The 19,125-nt window shown below is 40.9% G+C and overlaps 2 protein-coding genes across 12 annotated transcripts; one reads left to right on the top strand and one right to left on the bottom strand.

The window, feature by feature from the left end:
• The first annotated feature begins 348 nt into the window (after positions 1–348).
• rsph10b (radial spoke head 10 homolog B) lies at positions 349–9,581 on the top strand. 6 transcript variants are annotated; one of them, XM_028028702.1, is made up of 18 exons: positions 349–640; positions 1,191–1,266; positions 1,375–1,443; positions 1,552–1,725; positions 2,248–2,333; positions 2,406–2,526; positions 2,718–2,894; positions 3,335–3,434; positions 3,511–3,626; positions 3,699–3,897; positions 3,995–4,103; positions 4,599–4,678; positions 5,577–5,725; positions 7,059–7,163; positions 7,251–7,427; positions 8,612–8,687; positions 8,901–9,073; positions 9,301–9,581. In XM_028028702.1, exons 1-18 carry the CDS (start codon positions 426–428, stop codon positions 9,358–9,360), a joined length of 2,262 nt encoding a protein of 753 aa, XP_027884503.1. In that variant the 5' UTR covers positions 349–425; the 3' UTR covers positions 9,361–9,581. The 6 variants fall into 6 exon arrangements, with proteins under 6 accessions (XP_027884503.1, XP_027884502.1, XP_027884501.1 ...); XM_028028701.1 differs by having other exon boundaries at positions 3,499–3,626; positions 3,998–4,103; XM_028028700.1 differs by having other exon boundaries at positions 3,499–3,626.
• Positions 9,524–18,458, bottom strand: dlgap5 (discs, large (Drosophila) homolog-associated protein 5). Of its 6 annotated transcripts, none has more exons than XM_028028694.1 (19): positions 18,320–18,458; positions 16,995–17,243; positions 16,680–16,864; positions 16,498–16,575; positions 16,350–16,398; positions 15,124–15,168; positions 14,928–15,062; positions 14,754–14,828; positions 14,364–14,398; positions 14,016–14,263; positions 13,091–13,249; positions 12,917–13,005; positions 12,675–12,835; positions 12,492–12,593; positions 11,214–11,400; positions 10,624–11,129; positions 10,374–10,539; positions 9,930–9,973; positions 9,524–9,780 (listed from the first exon to the last, which is right to left on the bottom strand). In XM_028028694.1, the coding sequence occupies exons 2-19, from the start codon at positions 17,230–17,232 to the stop codon at positions 9,670–9,672; spliced, it is 2,613 nt and encodes an 870-aa protein (XP_027884495.1). In that variant the 5' UTR covers positions 17,233–17,243; positions 18,320–18,458; the 3' UTR covers positions 9,524–9,669. The 6 variants fall into 6 exon arrangements, with proteins under 6 accessions (XP_027884495.1, XP_027884496.1, XP_027884500.1 ...); XM_028028695.1 differs by having other exon boundaries at positions 9,524–9,774; XM_028028697.1 differs by having other exon boundaries at positions 9,625–9,780; positions 14,928–15,038.
• Between the last annotated feature and the right edge of the window lie 667 nt (positions 18,459–19,125).

Genomic DNA, 19,125 nt, shown 5'->3' with positions numbered 1-19,125 from the left:
TTATTGCTATCTAACAGGTCAAAAGAAGAAGAAGAAGTTCCTGCTGAGTAATAAACCCTGTGAGCACGGTTGTCACTGCTTTTCTTCAGGGAGGCCCTCTTGTAAAAAGGAAACAAAGTAATTCAACAACACAGAAACATTCTTTATGCTGAAAGAAAAGAAAACAATAAAGGCATATAAGACAGATTATTATATAAGCAACACTGTTAGGATACATGAAACAACAAATATTTGATAATATATACATTTCACCTAACAACAGCTTACAAAGGTTAAAAAAGGAAGAACTTAGCGTTCGTTAGTTTTGCGCTTTTTGACTGACTTAGGCTGCCGTAGTTAGAAGCTTTCTCGAACGTTACCATAGAGACGTTTCAAGTCGCTTGAGAAACATAAAACGAAGGACATTTGAGGGAGTAAACGTGGCCATGGAGGTTTTAAATGCTGAACTGTGCGACGAAGAAATATGTATGGAAGCAGAAATTGAAAACAACGAGAGTGGCGGTGAAAACTTAGATGAAAGCTTGTTAAGTTTATCAGAAAGAGTAGCTAATATTCTGCTGAGGGGCTCGGAGAGTAATGACCGAACCCAAACCGAAGACATTTATGATCTCCCTGATATAATTTGCCTGAAAATACAAAGGTATCTTAAATAGTTATTAACCTAACATTTAATAAAATGTTTTAAAATGTTCTCAAATTGTAATTGCTGATAAATCACTAAATGTAGCAAGATTCATTTTTTCAATCGGATTTGACAAAATGGCAGTGCAGGCCTCAGGTTATATCTGGCCCTAAGCAGGTTTACATTTGGGGCCCCTCTTTCTGGTGGTACCTGGGAGGGAGAAGGTGTGGGGAAGGCAAGTTGAACTAATTGATCTTAAAAGCAATTAAGAGATTATTTGATATCACTTGCTTAGATGTATTTGTGAATAAACCGAACTCAAAACACAAAGAGAACAGATTGTAACTACATCTACAAAACAATGGAAAGTTATTCTTTATAGTAAACTTGCCAATTCCTTTTTTATCTTAAATAAAAATTCTAAGCAGTTCAAAAACTTGTTGATCTGTGCTGAAAATATACTTTTGCAAATTTGACAAGCCCTAAGCGTCATCATCATAGTTGGCTTGTGCGTTGGACTAGCTCTGCTTAAATCCAGTAGAGTGTATAATTTTGTCAACGTCGACAGGTACAAAGGAGAAACCAGTGATGGACAGATCAATGGAGAAGGTGTTGCTTCTTTTCACAGAGGACATGAGTACAAGGTGCATTGACTGACACACAAAAAGTTGGATATTTAGATTTGCCTCCACGTTACACAAAGTCATTTTCATTTAAATTGATTAATCAGTTATGTAAATTGTTTTGTGAAGGGAATTTTCTCCAAAGGACTCATGGAGGGATTTGGTACCTTCACACAGGCAGATGGTGTGAAATATGAGGTATGTTCCCTAAGTGATGCATATAATCACTGCCTAAACATGTGGATTTAATCATTGTATCTGCTCAACAAAAATGTCAAAGTGAGTTAAAATTTTCAATGTTGGCAGGGAGACTTTGTGTGCAACTTGCCAATGGGCCAGGGAACTTTCACATGGCTTGATGGTAGCACCTATACAGGGGACATCAGCAGAGGTATAAGACATGGAAGGGGAACCTACAAGTGTCCCAGAACCGGTATGTCTTACAGTGGGCAGTGGGACCACAGCAAGAGGCATGGAAAGGTAGGATTTACTCTTACTCTTTCTTCTCTTTTTAAATGTTTTTTTTTTCTCCACACAGAATGGCAAAATTAATGAATATGCATAGCATATACATACACCCCACTGATGTTTGAATAAATGTTCCTTAGCAGTTCCCAGGGATAGTAGTTGGTGGCTACTTTTGTAGCCACCAACAACCTACTGACATGGCCGTGGTTGAACAGTCGGGTGCTCTTCTTCACAGATTTTGTAAAGCTCATTTAAATTAGTTACCTAGACCAGACTTTTTAAATGTAGACCTCAAATTTACAGCTTAATATTAACTCGCTTCATCCAATCCGAAAAACGTTTTGGGGATAATTTTACTGCTGGACCGCTTGACCATGTGATCATAGAACATCCTCGGTAAATTTAAACTTGTGCATCCGGTCCTTCTATAATTCATACTTTGTACGATAAATAAAAGATCAATTTAACGTTAATGTGACACTTATCCCCATGATGGGTGGATGTCAGCTTTTAACCTGAACTCTGTTTATTTAGGGTAAAGTGTATTATAATGAGGACCAGACCTCCTGGTATGATGGGGACTGGGTGGTGAACAAGAGAGACGGATGGGGAGAGAGGGGGTAAGTGTGTCCTTGATCACTTCCTACCTTGTAGTTAATATTAGTGAGATAATATTAAGTGGGTTTTAACAGTTACCCGTCTGGAAACACATACACTGGTGAATGGAGGAACAATCTGAGGCATGGAGAGGGAACTATGAACTGGACCAAACTGGGACAGCAGTATGTTGGGAGCTGGAAAGATGGTGTGCAGGTATGAAAGAACTGAACTGAACTGTGAACTGAACACATATGTAGATACAGTAATTAATTATTTAGTTTTAATTAACCCTCTAACCGTTGACCTGGAAAGAAACTGCCGGGACACTTTAGTCATTTTGCAACAATGCCATATTTTAATGTTTATTACGAACTGGATTGGAGTCTTGGTTCTTCATCTTCCAGCATGGTTTGGGCACACACACCTGGTTTTTGAAGCGCATTGATGGATCCCAGTATGCCCAGAGCAACCAGTACAGTGGGGAGTTCTTTGAAGGTCAGCGTCACGGAAAAGGAATCTTTTACTACGCTGGTGGTGCGATCTACACAGGAGAATGGAGGAACAATAAAAAACACGGGCAGGTTAGTGTTCATCTGAGAAATATAGAGGCTTTAAAAATGATCTGAAATCTGGATTATAAATCAGATGCAGACTCTGATAAATGTGTTAGTACACCTGGTAAACTTGTTTATAGATTTTACTGGAGTAATATAATCTCACACTTCCATATTTTGTATTTAGTTTTTATTATCAGTGGCACCAACAATGTCTTTAAAATGAAAGCTTTACTTTTAGGTTATGTTGTTTAGTAGCTATGTGTATAAAAATATCATTTTGAGGAGGATGCACTGCTGACTTTACTAACCCATCTTTACCAGTGCTGTCTATGGGGTATACTAGAAGAAGTTATCTTGTTGGCAGCTACAGATGAAGCTACTCAAATCTCCCAGGAAGAGTTTTGATCATTTTGCTTTTGTAATATTTGAAGCGTTCTAAGATGTGTGTGTCCCTCGGATTTCAGGGCAAGCTCACTGCGAGGAGTGGCCGTGTATTTGAATGCGACTTTGATGACGATCTGATCTTAGCCAGCCTGAATGAAGACAGAGCTTCACTGCCCCTCGGTAAAGAAATGCCCCATTTGAGCGAACATTCAAAATACATTTCCCAATTTTCACGGTTTTACAGTCGCCGTCGCAGGCATCCTTCCGCTGTCAGACAACGACTCCAAGATACTAGGATCTGACATGGCTTTCAACATCCAAGTTCTCCTGAATAAGATCCCACAGAGAGACCGTGAGGCTGAGCGCATGAAGGTCAGCTCCTCCGCCTTTATGACGCCGTTCCGCTGCTGTTCCCCGCCTCGCACTGTGTCTGTGCTGTCTCAGGTGGAGTCTGTGGTGATGAGCCAACACGTGGAGCTGAGGCTCATCTTTGGTTTCTACAGCAAACTCGGCCTCTCCAGTCGCTCCAGTCCTCCTGACAACATCTTCCTGCTGTCCCACCTGCAGTTCTGGCGCCTGCTCAAGGACTGCAACATCCACCGTCACAGCGTGACGCTGACACAGATAGAACGTTTGATCAGAGGTGAAGGAGTCTGGTTTGTAACGATCGCTATCCAGGACGGGTTAGCTGCTGCAGACGTTTAGGAAGCTTGTTCTGTTGTCTTCCTTCTGTGTTTCAGAAGATAGAGGTGTAGCAAAGACCTGCTCACCTTTCACGTTCATGCCGCTTCATGAGTTTCTCATGGGTCTAGTGACGGTGGCCTACTACATCTACAGGGAAGATCTGGTGTAAGGAAAACATCTCCTCCAGTAGATATTGTGTAAAAACATTCAGCTTCAACCAAAAGTGTCACATATTGTGAAGAAATAAAGAAAATAATTTTTTCAAGAAACCTTCTCAGAAATAGCGTCCTCACAGCATGATGCTGCCACCGCCGTGTGTTACAGTGGGAATCTGCAGTTTTAATATTCCACCATATGAATTTTGCGTTCATCTGAATGAAGTGTCTTCTTCCACATTGTTACTGCGATCAAAAGTTCAAGCAGTGTAAATACTTCAGCACAGCCCTGTTGAATAATAAAATAACTTAGATTTAGTTATGATCCATCTGGGTTTAGAAAGAGAATCGAAAGCAGATGATCTGAAAGAAATGTATAAAACCTCACCAGGAAACATTTTTATCCTGCTTTTTAGTTGTGCAGAAACAAAGAAGACATGATGAAATATTAGACACCGTGAGAACTTTAGAAAAAATAAAAACATAACGTCTTCTCTGTTTGCAGGTCGGAGAAGCACCTGTTGGCCGCCTGCTTTTCCAAACTGATGACGAACGACGTCCTTCCAAACGCCAGGAATGTAAAAGGTGCTGATCTATTTTACTGGTTCCCAAAATAAAACAGAACAGAAATATCCAGCGCAGTGGAGAAATTCAGGTGTAAGAGCCGCATCAAGGCATGTAGGCTCATACAAAAGATCAAAACGTACATTAAAACAAGATTAACAATAATAATAGTAATATACTATACAAGATTAAAACATAAAAAAATACTACAATTATCAGAAATAGAAGCGTCAAACTCTGAGCGACCTGCAACTCAGTCGGATGAGCTTTCTTTTTATGTACATAATTTATAAGTGTATGGAACATTAAAGACAACTGACTACTTACAATACAGCATATCAGTGCAGTGCAGAAAAAAGACAGAAGTGCAATAACAGCAGAAATGTTATTTAAGATTGAGTAAATGACTGTAAATGCCAGCAGGGATGATGGACTGGTAGATTCTGTTGGGAGCAGTGATGGTTGTAGAGTCGAACTTCTGCTGGGAGGAAGGTTCTGTGAAACGCTCCTGGTTGTTTAGTTTAAGGTTTCCAGGGAAACCCAGCAGAGTATTCATGCAGACATGAATATTTGGTAACACTTTATTTGACGGAGTGTGCATAAGACTGGCATGACGCTGTCATAAACGTGACATAGCTCGTGTCATGAAGGTGAAGGAGTCTTCATGAATGTTTACGACTGTAGTCATGAAGTGTCATTCTGGAAATAATGACACCCCGCAAATAAAATATTACCGAATATTGTTTTTTTATATAGTTGTACATATAAAATGTCTAAATAATACAATGATAAACACATTTACTGAATACACATAAGTAAAGTATTGAATGGTCGGGCTCATACTAATAAAAAGTCATTCCCGTGTTGCCTTACATGTTGTCTTTGAGCTGATTTAATAACTGCAGCCTTTTTAACGCAGGCCTCCTGTTCAGCCAGCCAGACGTCACACAGGAAGCTCTGAAGTACCTGAACAAGTGCTGGGAAATCTTTCAGTATTTCTGCAGGATCTACTCAGCCCACAGGAACGAGACATGCATGACCTGCAGACACCTGCTGAGGATGTTCAAGGTGCCACAAGCTGCACGCATATCAATCAATCAATCAATCAATCAATCAACCAATCAATCAATCAATCAATCAATCAATCAATCAATCAATCAATCAATCACTCAATCAAGTTCATTTGTATAGCACATTTCAGCTACAAGGCAGTTCACAATGCTTTACATCAGAAAAAGCACACACACACAAATGCAAAGCTGTAGAACACACATCTGTGTGTTGCACTGATTCATTCTTTTACTTCTGTTTCTTCATTTGATAACCAGAGCCGTAAACCTACAGAGTGATTTTTTTTTTCTTGCCAGTTCTCTCAGAACAGCTTATGCTCTGTCAAAGTGGATGGAGAGGCTCTCATTTTAGGCCTTGTCACAGCTTTATAATTAGATTTAGTGCTTTGACTGGACCATTCTTACAAATGAATATGTTGTGATACAAACCACTACTGCTCTAGCTATTTCTAGCTAGCTTCCCGCCACCTCTAAGTATGTGGCTGTTTTTTGGGAAGAGAAGCCCATCCAGTTTTTTCAGAGGTGTGTGATGTGAGTTTTCCGCCACACAGGTGTTATTTTAGGATTTGACTATTCTGATGATTAATCAGATATCATTTCTGCATATTTTTCATGTACTATTTGGAATTGTTTTAGAATACAAATATTTTCATTCCTATTAATAAAAGAAAATGTCATTGCCTAAAAAGCAGTAGCAGCATTCCTTTAGTGAACACTTGATCATTTGTGGCAAAGGATGCATCTGCAGCTAAAAAGTCATTCTGACATCAACATGTGAAAAGCTCGGCCCTTTCTGCTCGCTGATCTGGTGATTCAATTTTTGGATTAATTGGAAAGCAAAATGTGCACAATATTAGATTTTTTATGCAAAATTTGAACCAGGTGAAGATAAAACTGTCACTTGATGAGTTCTGTGTAGAACAGATTACAAATAAATGTGACTTTTTAAAATCTGTACAGTTCAATTAATAATTAATGAATTTCTAAATTAGTTGGTGATTATTTCAATAATTAATTCAACACCATGTATGGGGTTAATTGTTTCAGCCCTGGTTGCTGGTTTTCCTACATGGCTTGTAACAAACTGCTAATGGAACTACTCTCCTTAAAGCCCGTGGCAGTGAAGCATCGATTGTCTCTGCAGGTCCTCCAGTCATTTTCAGGTGATAGACTGATAGAATGTAGATGGTTTTTATAATCAAACCTTTTAAGAACCTCTCTACCGCCTTCTATAGGCTACAGATTTAGTCTTCAGTTACTGTCTCCTACCCTGCAATATCTCTAATACATGGTTAAGGCATTAGATTAATAATGTTCTGTTACCTTCCCAGGACCTCGGACTGTTCGATCAGCGGCTCACCACAACAACATTACTGGAGTTCCTCATTGCAGAGCACTGTCTAAGCGACAACTGGCCTTCTCGTGTGGACCTGGAGGTCCGCCTCTCCGTTTCCAGTCAGTTATCATAATGTGCTTCATTTAGCGTTTCTTCACTAATGCTTTCGTGCTGATCTCATCTGTAGATTGTGTTCCTGGAGTTTTTTGAGGTGCTTTTGGACTGTGCAGAGTTAAAGTTCCAGCAGGTTTTTGATGAGCCAGAGGAGAGCACGGTCCAGATTGCGACCGACAGCCAGATTACAGAGGCGGAAGAAGCCTCGGGGGAGGAGGAAGCAGAGGCTACAGCCGAACATGTCCAGGAAGTGAGAATCTTTCTTCTGTTTACTGTCCTACATAAATAAAAATTGTATGAGTGATAAAAAATTCCTGCAGAGACGAGTGTTTCACATCAGACAGTCTAATATGCAAAATTCACTTTTGAAAAGTGTTGAAGTGGGAAACCAAATAATGTTGATATGATCAGCACCTATTCAATATTTTTCAAACCTGGCCTCTAATAACTGATTTTCTTTTACGTGGAAAAAGCAAAGTTTCTTGCTAGAACTTACTGTAGAATTGATCGAACTTATTTATATATTATATATATATACTATATATATATTTATATATAAAAAGTTCCATGTTTGTTTTGTATTTTGTTGAAAATCACAATAAAGCAAAGTTGCTTCACATTCCCTCTGGTGACATCATACAGGGATAATGTGAGCGGTGGACTTCTGCGTTGTGTGTGTGTGTCGTGGTGATCGGACAGACCACAACACACCAAGTCTGGGTTTGGAGGCGGTCTCCGTTTATTTAATCTGTCAATCAGGAGATATTAGCATTAGCACATAGCATGTGCTCCAGTTCTCCAACCCGATCTCGCCCCAGTGGAACGAATAAGAAAAGGGCCAAGCTAACATACCTGTCATTAATACAGAAGGAAAAATATAAATGAAAGGATTCCAATGGATTATAAAACTTGCCTCTCCCCGGTGGAATGAGTAACAAAAGGGAAGAGGAAATTAATAACTTAATATTTGTAATAGTCCTGGAGGACCCTGAACAAAAGAAGAAAGTAAGGCGGAGCTGGAGGACCAAACCCCTTATAGTAGACACAGAGGAACACAAGGACAGTCAAGTATAAGCAGACAGATACATTAAAGAACACATTTTGCGTACATATACAACTATTAATATAGACCCAGTTACACTAACGCAAATAATTCAGAAACTACCACCTGTCTGGCGTCACTTTTATACTTGTGCTTCTTGTGATGTCATCAACCCAAATAAACAGGAGAGTTAGCACCTTTATTTTCCTTCTGGATGCTTTTTTAAAAACATATTTGGTGAACTGTGTAGTGGAAGTCCAGACTTCATTACACAGCTGTGTTTTTTTTACATTTTTGTATAAAGAATAAACTCTACTGGATGCCATCTTTAATACTTCTGATTAATATCCACACAAATAGTCACCATAAACTAACTAATCATGTTGTTGTAGGAAGAAAATGACCCTGTGCCAAAAATGGAGAGTGAGGAAGACGAACCTGAAGAGCCAGAGGAACCACAGCATGCAGGTTCAGCCTGGTTTAGTTGTGTTGCCTCCATCTGCAGTTTATTTTAGAAATCCTTTTTTTTTTACACAGATTGTATTCAGAATAGAAAGGACATTTGACATTTAGTTCATAGTTTTAAAAAGAGCTAAATCTTATGATTGCCTTAGAAATCATCTGCAGGAATGTTTCATTCAGCAAAAATTTGGTCTGACTACTTCTATTTCTTTGCCCTAGACTTCTTAGAGGATCATAGCAAGGAGAAAATGAGCGAACATGAATCCAGAGACCATCAAGAACCAAGCACCATCCAACAGTTTTTTACCCACTGCTTCTTCCCTGCAGTTGAACATCATGTTTTGGTTACCAGGAAGATGGAGAAGCTTGCTGAGGAAGTCCAAAACACCAAAGTATTTCACTTTATAGAAAACTAAAGCTAAGAGGTTTTAATTCCTAAAATAACACCATCATGAGCGGGTAAAGCTAACAATTGTTAGCTTTGTACTTACTGTAATTTCCACTTTTTTTTCTTAATACTGGCTTAAACAATGATGCATAAGTATTTTCATTCTTTTAAATGTCCTAAACTTTTGTTCCGTTAACGAAATGATACTTATCCTCCATCATTGCGTTGCAGGAACCAGAGGCAATAATAAGCTTATATGAAGATGAGGAACCAGAATCAGAGGACACTTGACATCTTCAATAAAAGAAAAGCTTCTGTTCAATGTCTATTCTCTCCATTGCATATATATATATATATATATATATATATATATATATATACATAAAATTTAAAAAAATCTTTGGAAAGGCTTACAGCTGGTCTGTGATGGAATGTTAAGCAATTTCAGAGACACTTTGCAAACACAAAGTTTAATTCAAAAGAAGCAAAAGAAATATTTTCAACTGAATATATAAAATAAAAAAAAAAAAAGACAAATTTTTCTTTTTTTTCCAGACGTTGAACATGTTTAGTCAAAACAGAACAATGTAAGAGAAGCTTTTATACGTTTGGAGGGGTGAAGACCATGAGGTCACTTGGACAGGTGGACGGGCGTATCCGGTCCTTCAGGTCCGGGGTGAAGAGCAGCAAGGCCGACTGCGCAGTCTGCACCTACAAATACACAAATTAGATTCAAAATGAAAGAAACCAGTACCAGAATGGATTAGTTATTAATTATTAAAGCACAAAGAACTCTTGTGTGCTGGTTTAAGTTAGTATTTGTTTTTGTCTAAAGAAAAGTAATAAAAAATAAAAATGACCTGTGGTGATTGAGGACTGAACACTGAAGACACCGCTGAGAGTGCTGTTGTGACAGATGAGCAAAAAATGTGAACAAACCCCAAAGCATATCAGGCAGGCAGCAATAAGTAGGAGTACACTTGAAAAAATGAAAAAAAAAAAAAAATCAGAATTCATTAAGCAGAAAAATAACTAAATATATGTAGATTAGATTTTTGGTTGCAATTTTAATAAATTGTTTCTTGTAAAGTTCTTCATACAGCTCAAAATGTTTCACTCGTGTAATCTTGGGGGGATTTAAATAAGGTATAGCATAGCTAAAATGGAAGGAAAAGAATCCCTGCAGTTCAGTTAAAAATTTGCAGTTGTAACAAATAAATAAATACATTTTGTAGCTTCCTGCTTAATGAAGCTTTAACAGGTGGAAATCCCAGAAGTCGGAGCTCATGCAGCGTTCGTCATACCTGGCTCTAGATGAGCAAGCAGCTCTGCAGGTTGTCCTTTAGGACTCTCCATTTCTACATCCGCTCCCATGGATGACGACATCTCTATGGCAACAGTGTCCCCCGGTGACATACTGCATCTCTGCGACGGCTGGAAATAACGTTCAAAGTCCAAACCAGGAATTTCCTGCATTTAAATTACCAGAATAAAATCTGAGCAACACATAAAAAGGACTTTGTGTTGATAAATACATAAGTATTTGGATCAGACCTCAACGACTGAAACATCTGGAGTGGGAGAGCTGGGCGGCTGGGTCTCCATGGGAACCTGATCGGATGGGGAACGGGCCAGTGGTTGGACTGCAGAAGGAGTTTGACATGAAGACGGGGAAAGTCTGGCGCTGAAGACATCACAGGGTTTGTTGTCCACAGAAAGAGTTGAAAGGTCTTCGGACGCCATTTCCTGCTCAGAGCGCTGGTTGGGACTCGTCTGGTTCTGGGACTCGTCTGAAGGAACTTCCTTTACAGGGGAGAAGCAGAGAGAAGCGTTCTGCTTCTGGGAGGCCTGAGGAGCTTCTTGCTGGGATTTGTAGTCCAGGTGTTTCTGTGCAGAGTGGACAGGCTGAGCGGGGGGAGCAGGAACGGGGGTCTGGGTCAATGCAAGGGACTGGCGGGTGACTCTCCTGGGTGAGGGGTGAGCTGCCGCGGGGGAAGCCTGGGCCAACACCGTCTGGGGCAACGCCACCGCCGCCGCGCTCAGGCGGCTGGATCGCCGGGCTGAAAACACAAACATATGCGCCAATTAGAAAGATGATTCTAAACAATAAAGCATAAAGAAGTGAACCTGTATTTGTCACTCACTTGACGGTCTGGCTGGGCTCTCCAGCTGGGAGAGACCTTCCAGTGGCTCCTGCCTGCCAGCAGCGCCCCCTGTGTCCTCTGCCTTCTCTGCCTGCTGCCGGGCTTTCATGGCAGCTTTCACCGCCGCCAGGCGAGATTTGGCTGCAGCTTTGTTTCCTGGCGGCTTGGCGGGAACGGCCAACGTTTTCTTTAAAACAATCAGGACAGGTTAGGATTTTTACTGGTTAGAGCCTGACCTTCAGTACTTCAGTACTGTTCTGCTGTGCAGATAAACATGGGAGGGAATGGGACACAAATTATAAACTAAACTGTCTGGTCACATTCTGCTACTTAGATTTTATTTAGATAGATGCGACAGACTGGCGACCTGTCCAGGGTGAACCCCGCCTCTCGCCTGGAACGTAGCTGGAGATAGGCACCAGCAACCCTCCCGACCCCATTAGGGACACAGGGTGAACAGAAAATGGATGGATGGATGGTAGTTTGGAGGATTTTCAGTGCAAAGAACAACCAATTTAAAATGTATTTAAAGGAGGAGTTTTTTTATTTTGCTCTTTTCTGATTGGCTGACTGGTTTTAAGCTTTGCATTACGCTGCCCCCTATAGGATTAGCATGTTTAAAACTAGAGATGCACCAATACGATATTAATATCTGTATCAGTCCAGATATTGAAAAAAAGTTCTATATTGGGTATTGGTGACAATGTGTCCGATCCATAAGGGCATATCTATTTAGTCTAGTTCTATGCTTTGTGCTCTGAGCAACGTCATGCTTTATTATTTATTTTACATTATATTTAGAATTCCTAATTACACCATTGAGCCAGTTGAAAGAAGTTTATTTCTTCATGTTTGACCAACAGCATATTGTTTTTATTCGTTTCTTTACCATTTATCGGTTGTTCTCCTCCTATTTGCACTGACTGAACAATTTTACATGTTTGTTAGCTTGAAGCTGTTGGTGGATTTCAGTGTGCTGTATTGGTGCAGTTATGAAATAAATTAGGCATTAAGTACATCTATGTCTGTGTTAAAAAAAAAACCAAACATTTTGAGTTAATTCAGCTGTTTATCTGTATCGGATCGGTATCAGCCAACACTGAAGCTCAGATGTCGTTATCGAAAGTGAAGAAAGTGGATCGGCGTGTTCCGGTTTAAAACTCTCAGGGGGGATAGAAAGATGAAAACCTTTCTGAAACCAATCCCGTGTTTGTGATATTATTACTTTACGATGCATCAGAGGAATTTGTTTTTCCAGGCCTGTTCTGCAGAGCTCACCTTCACCGCTCTCCTCTGTCGTGGGGGCGGCTTCAGCTCCTCCAACCAGCCGCGGCCCTCTGCTTCTCTCAGGGCATCAAACTTCCTGTTGACGTCTTCCACCTGGAAGGTAGCACACATCTGGCTACTCTGCCGCGTTTGAATCTAAAACCACTTCCTGTCTGCCCCACAGAGGAGCCCTACCTGGAAGTACACCATGTCCCAGAAGCCCTGCAGGTCGGTGCAGGTGGTGACCTTCTCTCCGCGGCTCAGCTCGCAGTCGTCCACCAGGCCGCTGAACTGCTTGAAGCGCTCCTTCATCAGCAGCCTCGCCTGGCCTACTGCTGTGCGCATTCGGTCTCTCACTGTTACAGAGTCACAGCGGCGCTGAGTGAAAACGGCTCAGCTGACGACACGAGTCTGGGGTACTTCAGGTTTACACTCACTCTCTTCTGGGATGGTTTCGTCCTCCACTCTGGACTCCCAGCGGAGACAAAGGTCTGTCAGTCTGTCCGTCTCGTTGGACATTTCTGATCTGAACGAACCAGAAACCAAAAGATGCTTCAACTCTCCCAGCTTTAAAACGAGGAAGAGAGCGGTGAATTTCAAAGTGCCACTACCTGAAGTACGGCACGTCATGCTTTGACTCATGCGGGCTGGCTGAGGCCGAAGCGATGCGCAGAGGAGAGCGGCCGGGAGGCTCGGGCGGAGTGGGCTCTCCAGGCTCAGCTGGAGGTTCATCACTGAACACTGGTGCTGGTAGGGAACTGAAACTGGGACTGGATAGAACCAGAGCACAGCATTTACATTAAAAACAAGCCGACATTGGTGAGAATAAGAAGAATAATATCCGTTTGTCAGGGTTGAAAAACTGTCAGAATTTAAAGGTTTCTTATCAGTCAATATAAATAATTATTAGTTTTAACTATCTGAAACAGTTCCATGCTGGAACGCAACCTTTTCCTGTTTTATTCACAGTTCTCTCTCCATAACATTGTTTTTTTTTTAAAGCAGTTGTGAAGCACGATGCTGAAATCTGAAACAGCTGCTGAGCAAGTTTCCAGACAGGTTGTTGCTAGGCAATCAAAGAGCAACCTAGCTTAGCAAGCTGTGAGAGGTTAAGCAACTAAGCCTTTCCTCCGCCTACAACTCCCAGAATGCTGTGCAGTTCTGGATCAGAGTTCAGTGAAATTACTACATTTTCTATCAGATGTATTATCTATGGATATTGATCATGTCTATCGCAAAACATTTATTGTCCAGCCCAAGTTTATTTAAGCAGAAATGTATCCCCACTCTAATATTAACATTTCTGCTTCAGCCAGTAACCAGCATTGTTCACATTTCTCTACCTATTTGTCAGTGAAAACACACACAGAGCAGGCTTCATGTAAACTCCCCACCATCCTGCATGCATCACCATCACATGACCAACTTCCTCCCCTCACACACCCAAAACTGGCAACAAGAGGGAAAGACACATTGGTTATCGGAGCGCTACGATGTTAATGCCGATGCATCGAACCGAATCAGAATGTCAATCACCTCGGAGTGAGGAAGGCGTCTGCCGATCGGGGGGTGAGAGGCTCAAACTTGAAGGCCGACAGCCCGGCAGGGGCCTCAAAGATGAAACCGTCAGGGGCAAATGAAGGAGCAGCAGAACCCTCAGCAGGGGCGGCTTCCTCTGGAGCTGGGCTCACTGCCGTGGCTCTGTCCTCGCGGCCAGGCGTGGGGCATGGAGGACAGACTGCTTTCTCTTGTTCCTGGACCGGAGGTTCGGTGAGCTCGGCCTCCTACAAAAAGGAAAATGGCTGCAAACAACCTGATGTGTGTCTCTCTGACTTTAATCTCACTGTAATCCTGTGTTATGGGACACTGAGGGAAAACACTCACCTTGTGCTCATCAGGCTGGACTGTGGTGATGACAGCTGTAGAGATGTAAACACCAGAATTCATATTTAAAAATAATTTTTATGTATTTTTTTTTAATGGTGTATAGCTGGTGTATTTATTTTACGCCGTCTTTCATTGTGATTTGATGGTCGTTGTGAGTCGTTTATTGGAATTTTGCTAGATCCACTCAGGTGTTTTACACAATTGACTGGTTGCCATGGAAATTAAAGGATTTCTAAAACAGGCATGAAAGAGTCGAGGCAACACTCCAGGTGAGTTTTTGATGATGAAACATTATAACATGACAAATAGATTTTTTTTTAAAAAAGTCGATTTTACATTATAGTGCCCCTTTAATGCAGGTCAGACCTTTGGGAAAATACTTTGTACCTTTACAGTTCCTTCCTTCTCCAGACGAGGGCGGTAGAGGGTTGATAACTGCTCTGTTCCTTGTGGTTCTTCCATCTGAGAACAGAGACAGACTTTACATATTCAGTTTTCTGAACCAACCAAATCAAACAGCTCGTTAGCAGCAACTAGGAAGCCTGTGATTGTGTAACGTACCTTTGGCCTTAGGATTGTCTTTCACCTCAGCCTGAGCTCTAGTAACCGGAGGCCTGTTGGCCGATCTGGTGGATAACGCTCGGCCGCCTGGCCCTGACGCAGCAGGACAGCCTGACAGACACACAGATTGACATGCTAATATGGAAACACTATAGCTGCTGCCGAGGCGGGCGTCCCGTCCCGTCCAGCGGGTTACCTGCACTGGTCTTGGTGGCAGCAGAACGGGTCCTGGCCGGCTGGACTGAAAAGGAAGAAGGGAAGCTGTCAGTTAACGGCTCAGATCGATCTAAAACATCATCATCATCATGGAAGAGTTGGAGTCATCCAACTCAAAGGAAAGGTTGTTACACACACTACTTCCATTTTGATGATTACTGGTTACATCCAAAGGAAAAGCCAAAAATTCTGTTTCTCAAATCGTTTGTATTACATGACACCCATGAAGGATTTTAATTCAGAAATATCAGACTGCTGAGTCTGTTGAGCAGGTGTCAGGAGTTCCACATCACATTTCTTTAATAAAACTCCTGTTCTTACTGATATTATGTAATTTTCTGAAAACCCCAAATCATTTAAAATACATCCCACTATGAGCAACAATCTAAACAATGAGTTACACATTTTTTAACTTAACCACCAAAATAAATTCACTTTATGATATGCTAATGCACCAAGTTCCACTTAGGGAAAGAGGTATCCCGATCCGATAACTACATCGGAAATCAGTCCAATATCAGCCAAAAAACAGGTATGGGATTCTATCAGCCTGCATAGAAACTCTGTGATGCAAGATTAACGCTGATAGAATCACTCCATTCCAGCATTTAGTCTGCTCCTGAATTTCTGTCCTGCAGACAGACTGGTTGGATAATAAGAAGTGGGTCAGTTGTTCTCATCCTGATTGTTGTTGACTATCGTTCTGAGTAATATCACTTAATCACAACTTTCCTAACATTCCACTACATAAATTAAGTAATAAAAGCATATGATTTATACTGATATCAGGACGGATCTACTTAGGGTCGCACGACATATGGCCACTGATATCAGTATCAACTAATAGTTATATTTTAACACATTGGTATCAGTCTGATAAATAAAACTGGGTCGATATTTAGAACTGATTTATTTCCATTTTGTTGCTTTGTGTTTCTGTAGGTGCAGGGGAGCAGAGTGGTCATGTGACAGAGATGCAGCAAAGGATTGTGGGAAGTTTAACTGAAGCAATGCTGAAGTCAATGCTGTGGTTGTTTTAATCAAGGTTTTGAAAGAGTAGCAACATATATGAAATGTAAATACAATGTTGGTAAATATCTGTTATCGGCCATAACAGCAATATTTATATTGCATATCGATATCAGTGCTCCCCTCATTTCACTTGAAGGTGAACATGTTAAAATAAGCTGCTTGCTCCTGACTTACCTCTGTTCGCCCGAGTGTTCTGATGCTGCGTCACCAGAGGCTGCAGAAACTTTTGCAAAAGAAGAGCAATAAAATATGCTTTATATTTTACTTGGTGTATTACGGATGGATATCAGAAAATCCTCAGGATCAGAATCGGAGGACTTACCCTCTGTGGTTCCTGCTGGGCCTGTTTCATGGAGCGAGTGACTCTGCTGCTCTGGGGTGGAGCTACATTCATCTTTGTCTGAAAGAAAGCCATCATCAGACATTTATTTTTAGTCAAACGTGTTTTTGCTTATCTAATATATAAACAGGAGCCAGATGTGTGTGGGATGGGTGGATCAGCACCTCTCTGGGTCTGGATGTAGCAGACGGGACGGCAGGCAGCGGAGCAAAACTGAACATGTCTTTGGGTTGATAGAGGCCAGTCTTGAACACTCTTTTTGACTCCCTCTCTCTTTTTTCCTTTTCCTTCTTCAGCTCCTTCTGCTCTTTCCAGTTCTGTAGCCGCTGCAGCCTGTCTACTACTGCGGCTGTAGGAAAACACATTTCGAAAGCCACAATTAGTGGCAAAGAAGTCCAAAGAAGCCAAGAATCCAGAATGTGACATAGATTTTTAAAGCATCTCTAGAGATGCCCGTGTGTGGAAAAGCGAGCTCATACTGTTAGCTGGTGTGGCCTTGATCTGTGTCTTCTTCTGAACAGTGGACATGTTGGTAGTCACCGTGGAAACGTCCAGAGAAGACACGTCCCCTTCTGGCAGTTTGTCCAGCTGCCTGCGAGTGTTCACCATCCGCTCCCGGTTCTCTTTTTGGCACTGAGATCTCCGGCGTGACTGCTTCACTCGGAGCATTGACACGCTCATGTCTCGCCGCCGAAGGTCAGCAAATCGAGAATCCATTTTTGAGAGCTCTGCAGGAATGAAAAACAGAACGCATCCGACTTTCAGCTTCCACAAATGTTGACGAAATAAAGGAAATCTACTGCGAGCTGCTATGATCAAAAGGTACAGCGTGTGTGGAACATGGCAGATATTGGAAAAATAAATACTGGTTGAGATGTGGCTGCCAATAACTTCATGTTCCCATTCCATAGATCAGTGGTTCTCAAATGGGGGTACGCGTACCCCTGGAGGTACGTGGAGGTACTGCAGGGGGTACGTGAAGCTTTTCAAAATACCTTTAAAAAATCAGTAGGCTCCTCATAATTAGTCTTGGGAAAAATTATTTTGTAAAAAGTTCGATAAAATATAAATGTGTGTTCATACACTGAATTTTATATTCAGTATTTACAGGGTATTTACAGCACTGTACCTCTTTTTTTATTCCAAAAATGTTTTGCCCGTGTCATGGGGTACTTGACTAAAATTATATTTTTAAGGGGGTACATCACTGAAAAAAGTTTGAGAACCACTGCCATAGATGACCCAGTTGGTCCTGCCGTTAGGTGTTTGACTCTGTCTCCACATTACTGTAATTATTTTCTCTTTACTTTTTATTTAGGATTAAACATACTTCTGGATGAGTGCTTCTTTGTTTTTGTGCATCTGTTCTGTTCTCTAAACCCCCATTTGCTCGTTTACATGGACTCAGGGTATGGTGCTGCTGGAGGTTTCTTCCTGTTAAAGGGGAGTTTTCCTCTCTACCTTTCCTTTTTTTTTTTTTTTACACTAGCAAATGTACTGCAACTACTTACTACCCAGGTAGTAAGTAAGACATAACACATCTTTCTGGGCCAAAGTGACTGAATATACATCACCCAATCAGCCCTTATACGGTAAGACGGTCTAAATTCACTCAAACTTGCTGCAGTAATTTAACAACAATAAAATTAAACTAGAATATATTTATTTATAGTGGACGATCAAAAATAACCCAAAGCTAGCTAAGCTCATTGAAAACACAGCAAGCCTTATATTCCTTTAGCAGCCACCAACAAACAAATAAATACTAAATTAATACTAAATAAATACTAAATTAATACTCTACCTGATGTTCTCTCTAAGAATAATGCGTAAGAATCGTGTCTTCTTTTCAAAACAGCAACTTAAAATCCGGACGAGCCCAACGAACACAGTGAAAGCAGCCTGATTAAGAAACATAACAATAATGGCGGTTGAATTTTTTAAATCCTGTTAAAGTGACGCTGATTGGTTGCCTACCACAGGACTGGGCTTCTGATTGGTGCGTCTCATCTTCCTCTTTTTCTTGGCGGATCTCCAGAGGTGCATACTGCCACCTACTGTACATGTTTACCTCCACAGCCCCCCATGTTTTATTTTTTTTTTACAAAAATGCTTTATCATCCTGATTTTCTCCTCATCGTCTTTTGTTTCTAACATTCATTTTAAACTATTCTTTTCGTATTTTTCTTACTTTGCTCCTATTCTCCTTTAGTTGCATAAAACACTTCTGACTGGTGCTTTTTCTTTGACGTTTTCTTTAGTTAATTCACTACTAAACAGGAAGACATTTTCAACAAACAATCCTTGTCCTTGTTTGGTTGGAATCAGTAAATCAAGTGCAGAATGGTCTATAGGAAGTTTAGTTTAGCTGGTTAATGATGTCTGTTCCAGTGGTAGACTGTCTGGTATGAATTAAATTCCAAGATTGACAAGGACTTAGAGCTAAGAACTATCTTTAAAGTATAGGTCCTCAGATTGAGTGTTTTCTATATTTTAGGTACAACTTTACCATATCAAATTATAACTGCTTATTTGTTTCCAATTAATTGTAATTAGATATACTATTCATTAGGGCATATGTTCCCCACTAATAAATGTACAGTGACAACA

This window comes from Xiphophorus couchianus, chromosome 9 (assembly GCF_001444195.1).
Source record: "Xiphophorus couchianus chromosome 9, X_couchianus-1.0, whole genome shotgun sequence".
Classification (NCBI taxonomy): Eukaryota; Metazoa; Chordata; class Actinopteri; order Cyprinodontiformes; family Poeciliidae; genus Xiphophorus; species Xiphophorus couchianus.
The sequence above is the reverse complement of the archived record's forward strand: the minus strand, read 5'-3'. Positions and strand labels throughout refer to the sequence as shown.